We start from the raw sequence: 12,692 nt of genomic DNA, 5'->3' as shown, positions 1-12,692 counted from the left end.
CCCTGACATATAAGAATATTAGATGAGTAGATCATGACCAGATCATTTCCCTGTAATGTTGAAGCCATTCAACAACTGGGAGCTTGCAGCCACTGAACATTTGGCAAGGTTTTTTTTTCTTTTTAAAAGCATGCACAAATCATGCCAAAAAGTATGTAGAAACTTAGTTTTGTAACTGGGCAAGATTCTACAAATGGAGGCAAGAGAGAGGACATTTGGAATGGAATATATGAATCACAGACAGTGCAAATTTGGGAACCAGATTGGAGCAAGTGGGAATGAGTCTGCCTGCTCTGTCCAGACTAATTAAATCTTAACGTTTTATTGTTTCTTAGTTCACATTAGGGATTGACCGCCTGGACTTCCAGATGTTTTAAGTTTAACTCCCTTCAGCCCCGGACACCATCACCAACGGAATTGTGGGAGTTGACGTCTAAAACATCTGGAAGGCACCAGGTAGCCCTTTCTAGTTTGCACCTCTGTAGCACCTCTACCTCCGCGCGGTAACACCCGAGCTCTCCTGGCCAAAGGCACTTCCTACCATCATCTTTTTGATGTGGACCTGCCGGGCTTCCTCGGTCTTTCACCTCCCTGGAACAGAACAAGACATAGCCCAGGTTCAAGAAGGCATCAGGGTCCTTATCCGCCCGGTCACTTAAGTCTGTCGGCTCCCTCACCGCGTCATTTTGCGGAGGCAGTGGAAACACTCACGCCCTCCCACCCGCGGTCCGAGGGAACCTTATCAACCCGCCCTCTCCGGCAGTGCGTGAGGTTCTCTGCGGGCGAAAGCCGTGAGTTGAGCACGGTGTGTGTGTGGGGGGGTGGGGGAGGGCTCCGAGAAGAGGGGAGAGGCTAGCGCCGCTAGACAACCTGGGGACGAGGGGCGGCGTGCCTGCCAGCCCCCATCTCTTCAAGCTCCGTGGGGAAGGAGGGAGCCGTGGGCCAAAAAAAAAAAAAAAAACAACAACACACAAAAAACAGACGAAAAGGCACACCACCTACGACTCCGCCAGGAAAAGTGCCAAGGCGAGGGCGGAAAACGAACTTTGCAATCTCCAGTCTTAGGAGAAAACGCGCGGGTGGAGGGGGCGGAATCACCAAAGCCTCGGAGAAACAGCGGTAGCTCTGCCTTCTTGGTTCGGTTTGGCTTTTAAAACACTGAAGCGGAGGAGGAGGAGGAGGAGAGGGAGAGCCTGGAAAAGCTGTGCAGCCAGCAGTCGCCAGCGAGAGAGAGGGAGACACAGTGAGAGAGAGAGAGAGAGAGAGAGGGAGGGAGAGAGAGGGAGACACAGTGAGAGAGAGAGAGAGAGAGAGAGAGGGAGAGAGAGGGAGACACACACACACAGAGAGAGAGAGAGAGAGGGAGGGAGACACACACAGAGAGAGAGAGAGAGAGAGGGGGGGAGAGAGGGAGACACACACACACACACACACACACAGAGAGGGGGGGTAGGGAGGGAGGTGAGCTGGTCGGTTAATGCAAACAGCCGCGGCCGTCCCTAGGAAGGCAGGACCGCTCAGAACGCTGCCCACGCCGCGAAGGGGGATTAGTGGGGGGTGGGTGGGGGGGTCGAAGAGCAAAAGTCGCGGGAGGAGAAGGGAGGGAAGCGGGCAGAACCACCTTGAAGGCGCCCAGCTGTCCCAGGCGCGTCTCGGGGTCTGTCCTGGCGCCAGCACGCGCGTACACACACACACACACACACGCATCTCTACACACGTGGGCGCTTTTCGCCTCCGCTCGCAGCTGGACACGAATCCCCTGGCCAAAAGGGGGGAGCGACGCACTGATTCCCAGAAGGGGGGCATCCCCCCCACCCCGGACCTACTTTCCTCCGCCTGCCAGTCGGTGCCATCTCAATTTGGAGCGTGGGAGCTTGTGGGCAGCAGGGCGCCGAGTCTCCGGAGCCCTCGCTTTAGGCCAGTTTCCCTTCCTTTTTTTTTCCTCCTCCGCGCACTCCTTCAACTCTTAGGATTTTTTTTTTTACTTTTTGTACGTACCAGAGGTGATTCCCGCCCCCCCCACTCCCGCAACCTTTTTGGGATTTTATTATCTCCTTTCTCTGTTCGGTAGCCGGGAGGAGAAAAGGCAACCTGCTTTCCTGATTTTAAAGCAACATTTGCAACCTGTTACATTTCTTTCTCTTTTTTTTTAATTAGGCGCTACCTGTTGCAGGTTTTTTTTGTTTTTTGTTTTGTTTTGTTTTTTTAATAGAAAGAGATTGCTGGTTTGAACACTCCACCTTTGCTGGAGCATCGCATCTGCTCGCCAGCTCGCTCTAGGACTTGCAACCAATTCGAGCGGTTTGGCGGACTGGCAACTTGACATACGCTGTTTGGACTAACGATCGGTTGCATTTATTCTTTCGATCCCTCGTTGTTGTTTTGTTTTGTTTTTTTAAAGAAGATCTGAACCTCGTTTGCACACCTTCAACTGCCACGGAGAAAATTCCAGGAAACATTTTGGTCCTTCCTTTGTGGGAGAAGCTAAGGGAAAAGAAGTGTGTTTGGGGCTTTATTTTATTTTTCATTTTTAAACCTTTTTTTCTTCTTTCTAAAATGCACTGCTATCTCCTGAGCGTGTTCCTCACCCTGGATCTGGCCACGGTGGCCTTCGCCCTGTCTACGTGCAGCACCCTAGACACGGACCAGTTCATGCGGAAGCGGATCGAAGCGATCCGAGGCCAGATCCTGAGCAAACTGAAACTCACCAGCCCTCCGGAAGAGTACCCCGAGCCCGAGGAGGTTCCTCCGGAGGTCATCTCAATCTACAACAGCACGAGGGACTTGCTGCAGGAGAAAGCGAACCACAGGGCGGCCTCTTGCGAGAAGGAAAGGAGCGATGAGGAATATTACGCCAAAGAAGTTTACAAAATTGACATGGGGAGTCAGTACCTGTCGGCAAGTAAGTCTACTCTGAATAATTCTGGGCGCCTGTGCCAGGTAGAGCTTTGGTTGTTGCAGGGTATATGTATAATGCGCCTGATGGGGTGTGTGCGGGGCATGGAGAGGTGTCTTCTCTGTTGTCTTGAGAGCTCAGGTGGGTGCCTGGCGGTTCAGGTCCCACAGAGATTGGGGGGCGGGGGAGAGGCCAGATTGTAATTCAGCTGTTTGACATTCCAGACCCCTCCCCCACATGTTAAAAATGTGACAAGGGGTTTCCTCTGCAAAAGCGAGGATGTTGACGTAGCCACCTACCAGTTGCATTTCGGCAATTACTGAAACAGCATAGCACAACTAGCAACATTTTATTCCTCAGGATGAAAATCCAAGCAAGTGAGCTAAGTTTCATCAACGAGGTTAAACGGGGGAAATCCGGGCTCTGCATCTAACCCTTGGGAATGTTTTGAGTGCCAAGGTGTAACCTTGGGACACGCAAAGTAAGACGAGATGCGTGTGCCTCTGAACATCTGCAGAGTGCCTGTCTTTTACCCTTCTGTGAGAGCTATAAACCATATACATCCAAACCTGAGCACTTGCAAAGACTTCATAGCAGAGAACACAAATGCAAATTGGGCTTTGCCTCTGGGGAACCTCCCCGTAAAGCTTTTGTTAAAGAGTACATAACATCCCACCCTACCCAAAGTTGGCCGGCTGGTGTCTTTGAGGAGCAGAAATATCTGGAAGGCTCCTTTTTCTGATTCTCTCCTGTCATTCTTCCTTGTGTAATATTTCTCTATATTCCTTCAGTTGGCAACTCCAGCTCCCTCCCCAGTGTTTTCTCCTTATAGATCCTCTCCACCTCAGCACTTTGTCAGAGACTTCTGCAAATCCTGGATCTTTCTCAGCAAGCACCTGGGTCAACAAACATCACAAATGGGATTAAAACCACCCTCCGCCCCCCTCCTCAGGAGCCCACTCCCCCCCCCTTCCTATTGCCTTAGCAGTCTCCTATCTCTTCTTTCCATCCTGTGGCCTCCTCTTCTCTAGCCACTGCTGGATTGTGTTGGAATTAGGGCAGGAGGGGATGAGAAGTGGGGAGAATGGAGAGAAACAAGAATCTGACTCTGAAACTCAAGTTTTTCTTGCCTACCAAAAAATTGTCCAAACCCTTTTTCAGTTTAATAGTCCATCATATTTGTGGTCATCTTCTCTCCAGGTACAAAATAAATCTCCCTCCAACATTTTTTTAAGGCCAGCTTCCTGGACACAGCCTGGGAATGTGTCAGCTGGATCTGATTAGATGGACTCTCTCTTCTGAAGATCAGGGCGAGCTTGAAGAACTTGGCTTCATACAAATCTAAAAGCTGAGCATTAAGTGTTGGCAGTGGCAGACTTGAATTCAAATTGCAGCTCCGGTTTGGACTTGCTGTTGGGCTGTGGCCAAAAAAAGTCTAGTCAATTAGAGTGCTTATATACCCAAAAAGGTGAGATATAAATATAAAAATAACAAGGCTCTGCATCGTAACTAGAAACAACCCCAGCCCAGTGGAGTTATCTTCACATAAGTGTGCACAACATTGCAAAGTTATACTGCTATCCTGTATATATGTCTGTTCTGAAGTAAGTTGCATTAAGTTCAGTGGGTGTTACTCCTAGGTAACTTTAGACAGGATTGTTGCTTCACTCTCTGAAATGGTGGACTTTTTTTGCTCTTTAGAAAATCAGACTATGAAATCTATGGAAGTCTCATAACTGATTATTGTGGTCTGGAGCAGAATTGGAATATCTTGGAACAATGTTTCTTAACCTTGACCACTTTAAGATGGGTGGACTTCAGATCCCAGAATTCCCCAGCCAGCATGTACTGGCTGGGGAATTCTGGGAGTTGAAGTTCACCCTTCTTAAAGTTGCCAAATACTGTCTTAGAACAATACTCTGCTTCTTTTATATGGAGCCTATATACTGATTCCTGATCATCTCTGAGAAGCAGATAATAGAGAAGGCATTGCAGCCATCTGGGTAACTCCATGCTAGATTTTCTATCTCAGTAATCTATTTATTTTGACTGTTACAGAGGTGTATCTCTGAGGCTTGCTGAGGCACGCCAATGAGTGTTAGGGAGCTAGAGTGCCAGCCAGCAATTTCTGCACCCAATTCTTAGTGAGCTGCCTTCTCTTTCTTCTTTTTATTGTCAAATGACAATCCAAGGAAGAGGACACCCTGGGAATCAAAGGGCTTTATTATTGTAATTAAGGCACCATCCAGAAGTCTATGATAAACACACTCCACCCTTGCTGCCCTGAGGGGAAAAAAAAACATTTTGCAGAACGTGCTGGAGCCAAGGAGGGATGTGCAAGCTCTCTGGTATAATTTGTGGCAATAATGCTGAAATGCAGAAGTGAACTCAAGGCATTAGAATGCACACGTACTTATGTACAAACATCCACACATGCAATTCCCTGCCCTCCCCACCCCCAATGTGGCTAACATTATGGAAAAACTCCTTTCTTTGGAGAACTGTTTACCATTTTAAATACAAAGAGAATAAGGGTGACGCTCTCCCAGTCTCTTTGAGCACTTTTCTGATGTCGCTGAGCCCTAGAAAGAAGCATGTTATCCTCTGTTCACTCACTTATCCAGAGTGAATGATTTACAGCTACGCATCTTTTTCCTGGAAAATTCAACTACCCATGGAAACTGAAGAGCTAGCTATCTTAGCATGCATGCAAAAGTGTCCCCAACATTTTTGGATTCCCTTTCCCCCCTCTTCCCCGCCCCCCCCCCCCAGACTTGAAATAGAACGGCAGAAAAGGACAAGTGGAGGTTACAGGCCTTGGCCAATAGGGAGCATCAGTTGTTCAAGAGCCCACAGCTTGCTTGCAGCCAGGCTTCCTGTGCAAATACTTGGTTGAGAAGATCAGAGTAAAAGAGTTAACCATTTTTCCACTGCTGTCTAGTTATATGTTAGGCTGGGTGAGCCATTCTCAAGGGAATAAAACATATACAGCCAAGAAGAAACGGCTACAATGTAAACGAGAAGACACAAGGCTGGCTAGGCTGCTCTTCAGATTCCTTGCAGCCTTAAAAGTTTTAAGTCTTCTAGTACCAGTCAAGCAGACAATGTGGTAGTAGTAGGAGGGGAGGAGATCTTTACAAACACACTGAGGTCATAGAGTAAAAGGCCTGGGAAAGAGTAATCATTCAGGTTTTTTTTTAAAAAAGAAACTTTTTTTAAACCACAGAGACATTAGCGTTTGGTAAAGACTACAGCTCAAATATTACAAATATGCTCTAATTATACTCATAGTTGGCTATATATCACCGTGCAGATCCCTGATAGGTCTTTGTGGGACATTTTGTAAAGTTCATTGTAAATATTTTTAGCAATGAAGAGATTTAAAAGGAAAACCCAGAGATATTGTATATATCTCAAGGCATATTTTGTCTTCAGTATTATCTTTGGCCAACTGTACTATATAAATACAGTAAATATGAATAGCCCTGGCATGGTGCCAATCTCCTGGGATGAATTTTAGTCAGAAGGTATTTATGGGATATGCATAATACTGTGTCAACATTTAAAGAAGGAACCTTATTAGCTCAGAATTTATTCGTATTAAACTTTTTGTGTGATGCTGGGTTAAGACTTGAAGTGGAATTGGGCTAAAATTTTGCCAGTCATTTGCACGTAGGGAATAAAAGGGCATTTGGTTTCTCCTGGATGGACTGAAGGACCTGTAAGAGATGTTAGGATAGGTTGCATAATGTGTCCCAAAAACTGGATTTTCTACAAAATAGGCAAAAACATGCCAGTCAGATTACTTTCCTTAGCCTAATTTCTTTATAAGCATACCCAATGAAGTTTCTCAGTAGTTGTAATTGCATTAATTTAGAATCAATATATATTTCTGAGTCATCAGTTTGTATTAGCCTTCTGTCTCCACTTCCTATCATGCTAGAAATTTCTTTTCTGACTGGAATGGATCCGACTCCCATCTAAAGGCTGTACAAAAAATGTTTATCACAATACTTCAGCAGTTATTTTCTTTCCTAGGTTTTCTTGGAGCATGCCATAACATTTTAAATAAAAGACAGCTGATAATGCTGCTAACTCCATTAGTTCTATTGAGTTAGCAAAAATTTATCTATCTGTCTGTCTTATGCCCAATTGCACTCATAAATAATAAGGTCAGAGTGGGAAGGATAAACTAGTAAAGGTCCCTTCCTGCCTAAAGCAGTTATTAATTCTTGAGATAAAAATACAGCTAGCTACAAACCTTCATGAATATGACACACAGAGTCACACAGACAGACAGAGACAGAAAGACACACACACACACACACACACACACACACGAATGATATGGAATCCTGAACATACTTTTTAGCAGGTTGATCCTATTAAACTCAGTGGCACCTCCACTCAAATTAATATACATATAGTTGTAAAATTAAATATAATGTCCACCATATAACTATGTGGGGGTGAGGTGTTACACCCCCCCCCGTAGATAGGGCTCACAACTTGGGTATCCTCCTTGACTCACAGCTCAGTTTGGAAGACCATGTAGGAGCTGTGGCCAGGGGGGCTTTTGCCCAGGTTCGCCTGGTGCGCCAGTTGCAGCCCTATCTGGACCAGGATGCCCTGCATACAGTCACTCATGTGCTCGTGACCTCTCGGATAGAGTATTGCAATGCTCTCTACATGGGGCTGCCCTTGAGGACCACTCGGAGGCTTCAACTGGTGCAGAATGCGGCCGCGCGAGTTGTGATGGGGGTTTCCCGATACTCCCATGTAACACCTCTCCTCCGTGAGCTGCATTGGCTTCCAGTTGCCCTCCGGGTGAGATTCAAGGTGCTGGTGATGACCTATAAAACCCTAAATGGCATGGGTCCGGATTACTTACGGGAGCACCTGCTGCCGGCGTCAACTTCCCTTCGTCCTGTGCGCTCCCACAGTGAAGGCCTCCTCAGGGTGCCGTTGGTCAGGGATTGCCGGCTGGCAGCCCCCAGGGGGAGAGCATTCTCTGTGGGTGCACCAGCCCTTTGGAATCTACTGCCTGTTGAGCTCCGGACGGCTCCTGACCTTCGCTCTTTCTGCCATGACCTGAAGACTTGGTTGTTTGAACAGGCCAGCCTGTTTGGGTTTATTTTAATTATTTATTGTTAGGGCTAATTAATTTAATTTTCTTTTTAACTTTTGTATGTTGCATTTTATTGCCCTGTACACCGCCCTGAGTCTTTCGGGAGAAGGGCGGTATAGAAATTTAATAAAATAAATAAATAAATAAAATAAAATAAATATAACTGTGCTTGAAAGGATGGAGCATTTGGGTATTACATATCATTTTAGTTGAGTGTTGACTTATAAGTCGCACAAAGTTCTATGTGCTATAGAGCCTTGGTGGAGCAGTGGGCTAATGCCTCCTTAAGTAACACCAGCTGCCTGCAATAAGTGCAGGTTTGCATCCCACCAGGCTCAAGGTTGACTCAGCCTTCCATCCTTCTGAGGTAGGTAAAATGAGGACCCAGATTGTTGGGGGCAATTAAGCTGACTTTGTAATAATGCCGCTTGGGGTGTGTGTGAAAGCCCTAACAAGCAGGCATATACATAGAATGAAGGCTACTGCTAAGCTTGTAAGCCGCCCTGAGTCTTCGGAGAAGGGCGGGATATAAATGTAATAATAATAATAATAATAATAATAATAATAATAATAATAATAATAATAATAATAGTACCAGGTTTGAGCATATCAAGCAGAAATAATTCATTAAGAGATGCAGAATCAGTGGCCTCCTAGGTGTTGCTGAACCACAACTTCCAACATTCCTCACCATATGGGATATGTAACAGTATTAGAAGGGCTGCAAGACCCTTCCTTCACTGTCTGTTGAAAGTGTTGTGTTCTATGTGGTCTGAAATAGGTTGAATCAGGTTGTGGAAAACTTTGGAAGCCTATACTTCACAGTACTTGAGAGGGTACACATAACACCTTTCCTTGACCCATTAAAGCAGCCACATAGTTTTCCAGGTTTACACAACTGCTTTGGAAACTGCTTCTCACGCCGAAGGGTTTTACATGTGTGCATGGATATTATCGCCATTTTGATATGCTGAGAAAAAAGTGAGACAAAGCAATTATGTGTACACATGCATGCAGGAAACAACCAGCAGTTTCCAGAGTAGCAATGCATTCTCACATGTTGTTGTTTTTTTAAATTCCATTTATATCCCGCCCTTCTCCGAAGACTCAGGGCGGCTTACAAGCTTAGCAGTTTGTTGCAAGCATCCCCTTATTAGAATTTAATTTAATTTAATTTAATTTAATAATATTTCTATATCGCCCTTCTCCCGAAGGACTCAGGGCGGTGAACCGGGCAAGAATAAAAATACAGATTACAAAAGTTAAAACAAGATTAAATAAATGCCCACATACTAAAATACATCTTTAAAACCTAATAAAATAACAATAACAACCCCCCCCAATCCCCTCATCAGGCCAGGCCAGCTTGTTCAAAAAAGTATGTTTTTAGCTCGCGGCGAAAGGAGCGAAGGTCGGGCGCCGTCCGGAGTTCAACCGGTAGCTGAATCCATAGCTCCGGGGCGCCCACAGAGAAGGATCTCCCCCTGGGGGCCACCAGTCGACATTCTCTGACCGGTGGCACCCTGAGGAGGCCCTCTCTGTGGGAACGCACAGGGCGGAGGGAAGTCGATGCCGGCAGCAGGTGTGCGTAATCCTAACACTAATTCTATCTGTGATAGTCAATATGTTGGGAATATCAATATGCAGTCATAGTCCGATAAACATGCATGCAGGAATTAACTGTCAATTTGACTTTACATTCAACTAAAGGGGAAAAAAAGTATTCAAATTGAGTTCAACTCCTGGTGATTTCATAGACATGTCCCTGTTGTTTTTCTTGTTATCATTGGAGAAAAGATTTGCCATTGCCTTCTACAAGTTGCTGTTTTACCTTTCAGTCTAGCTAGAGCCACTGGATTTTCTGGTGGTCTCCCATCCAGAAATCTGGACTAGTTTAGCTTTTTTCAAGGTACGCAGAGTTGAAAGGATTGCCACTTGCTATGACGTGCATTCAGACACTCAGTATCAAAAGTATGTAATTAGTAGTAATGTTAAGAAGGAGTGTTTGTAATTAAATTATTGATGAATTGGCCTTCTTATTTCAAATGTCATTGTTTCTTCTCGTTCTGTAACTGAATTTTTGGCCATTCAGAGCTTGAAGGTAAAATTAGAATCACGTGAGAAAGTAGTTTATTCTAAGGATTATTAGTGTACCTTTCTAGAGTCTAAATTGTATAACTGGTCTTTAATCCGTATAAAAGAACCAATTATGTCTTTTTCTTTGCTTTTTTCAGAGGAAAAACTTTTTTTCCCTTAGCTATAATGAAAGTTTTGCTTGAGTAAGAACTGGGCTTAAGTTTAGAGAGTAATTTATCACTTTGATGTTCAGAGGTTGGGATATAAATTTACAGAGGCCTGAAAAACTGCAACTGTTTATACTTTTTGTAGCAGTTCCACATGAAAGTTAAAATAATTTAATGCAGAACAGTTCACCACCACCTCCGCCCCTGCACTCTTTGAATCTCTGGTCTGTACTTCAGCTTTACAAGTGCTGCTGGTGTGATTTATCCTTCTGTTGGTTCGAATATTCACTTCATTTCTTCCCCTCCTCCCCCCCTTACCCCCTTGCTCAGCATTTTATCTAATGAAAGAAAACTTTCTAAACTAACAAGATAAAATGGTTTAGTTCTATTTTATCAATGAGGAATTGATTTACCAGTGTTTATAGGGGTGCAAGTTCTTTGCCTTTGAAGGAATTGGGTTACTAGCATAGTGAAGGCAGGGCTACTGGTTTTGTTTTCCAAGAGTGTGCAGTGTTATAAGCAGCACTTTTTTTTGTAAAAGAAAAAGGTGCCGGAACTCACACATGTCATACAACCCGCCTTGCCTACCCTACAAGGTTCCATCCAAAAAAGGTGCCGGAACTCCATTCTGAGCGTTCTATGAGAAAAAAAGCCCTGGTTATAAGACAGTCATGGATGAGTGAGGAACTAATCCAGAACTTACTAAAAAGCCACTAACTCTGTGAGACTTACTTCCAAGTAAATATGCATTGGTTTGGTGTCCAGGAAATTTCACTTACGGGATTGGGTGTTGAGAAAAAGAATGGGATGAGCTTCAGTAAGACTGTAAGGAAATACGTTGTTGTTCATAGCTGTGAAAGATGTTGTCTTTTGGCATGTCAGAGGTCAAGAAACATGTGTGGAATGTTGCTAAACTCCAACTTGAAAAAGCAACTTGACTTGAAGCAAATCACACAATTTATGTAATTTGCATGACATTGTGATACTGACAATGTCACCTGTATCCTTTCCCATGGACTCCCATGAATGGCCATGGTGTTCCATCCCTCTTGTAAACATTGGATGATGGAAGAAAGAAGGATAGAGAGGCATTATTGGGGAATCTGCTGAAACATGAAGGATTGTACTGAATTTTTGACAGCATATTTTAAGTTGAGAAGAAGACAGACAATTAATTGGTACTCAAGTTACAATGAAATTTTTGAGAAACTATTAACATGTGGCCCACAAAGTCTTGAGAATTCTGCTTCAGGATAAATTTTATCCATGTAATGCTGGGATTTCTTAAATGGTACCTTGTTATCTTTTTCCAACTTTTATTCTGATTCAAGACTATCCCCTTTCAATTGGTACACAAATTTATCTAGAATAAATAGAAGAGCTGAATCGATTCACTGTGTGGATCTTTATTAATAATTTATATGAGGTACTTGCTTTTTAAATTAATCTGTATATTGTATGATATAATTACCCTGATAGAATCAAACTAGTGTAAAAAGTTCTTTCAAAGAAATGGCATGCTTCAGCTGTTCTCTAGAGTCCCAATTCTTCTTGTAATGTACATTATGGCATTATTGCACATTCTGCTGGGCTGGGAAACAACACTCTAGGAATTTATCTCTGGAAGTGTCAGGAATTGAAGTCTCACTATACCTGGAAGACAGAATTAGGATCTTAGTAATATACCCTTGGGAAAACTGACTTCAGTTCTCTCTTTTTGGAAAGGAGATTGAATCCTGACCTTTCAGAAGGAATCATATTTGGGCAAAAATAAAGTTGCACCCAACTGCCTTCAGTGTAAAAACTGAAAACTAATCACATGAGACAATGAGCTGCTGAATGGAAAAAGTGTTCCATTTACAGTTGGCTGTTGCTTTTAAAGAAAGAAGATCAGCGTTCTTCTCTGCCTCTTCTTTTTATAATGAAAACTATGAATTGAGAGACGTGGACTCTGATTAAGAAGCTCTTTTAGAAATGAAAAGGCAATTCATGCCAAAATAAATGTGCCAGCCTTGAAAATATACCACAGGAGGCTTTGTAGTTTTTCATAAATTGAAGAAGTTGTGGGTTCTTGTGCCACTTGTCACATTTGTGATTTAACTGATAAGGTGTGTTCCTTTTTTTAATGCATTTATAATGTCACTTTGGTATTTCAGCAACGTGCCTTGTTGTGATTTTCTTATAATTGTCATATTTATTGATGTTATTATAGCTGCTTCTGATACCTCTATATACTGCCATATATAGTGCTGTATGTAGTTTTTTTACTATGTTTTACTTCTAATAAGCTTTAATTCTCAAACACTGCTTAGAAAAGCTCTAGTTATTGAGCTGTATAAAAATAAGTAAATGAATTAAGGTGGCTTTCTAGCCTTCCTGATAACCAAAAGACAGAGAATAAATGTTTGCAGACTCAAAATATAGA

The 12,692-nt window shown here is 43.6% G+C and overlaps 1 protein-coding gene across 1 annotated transcript in view; it reads left to right on the top strand.

The window, feature by feature from the left end:
* The first annotated feature begins 1,598 nt into the window (after window positions 1-1,598).
* TGFB2 (transforming growth factor beta 2) overlaps window positions 1,599-12,692 on the top strand; it is a 94,167-nt gene continuing 83,073 nt past the window's right edge. Inside the window, exon 1 of the mRNA XM_083348951.1 lies at window positions 1,599-2,902. Coding sequence (XP_083205077.1) covers window positions 2,557-2,902 — 346 coding nt within the window. The 5' untranslated portion in view covers window positions 1,599-2,556. The remainder of the gene's footprint in view (window positions 2,903-12,692) is intronic.

This window comes from Vipera ursinii (assembly GCF_947247035.1).
Source record: "Vipera ursinii genome assembly, chromosome: 1".
Taxonomy (NCBI): domain Eukaryota; kingdom Metazoa; phylum Chordata; class Lepidosauria; order Squamata; family Viperidae; genus Vipera; species Vipera ursinii.
The sequence above is the reverse complement of the archived record's forward strand: the minus strand, read 5'-3'. Positions and strand labels throughout refer to the sequence as shown.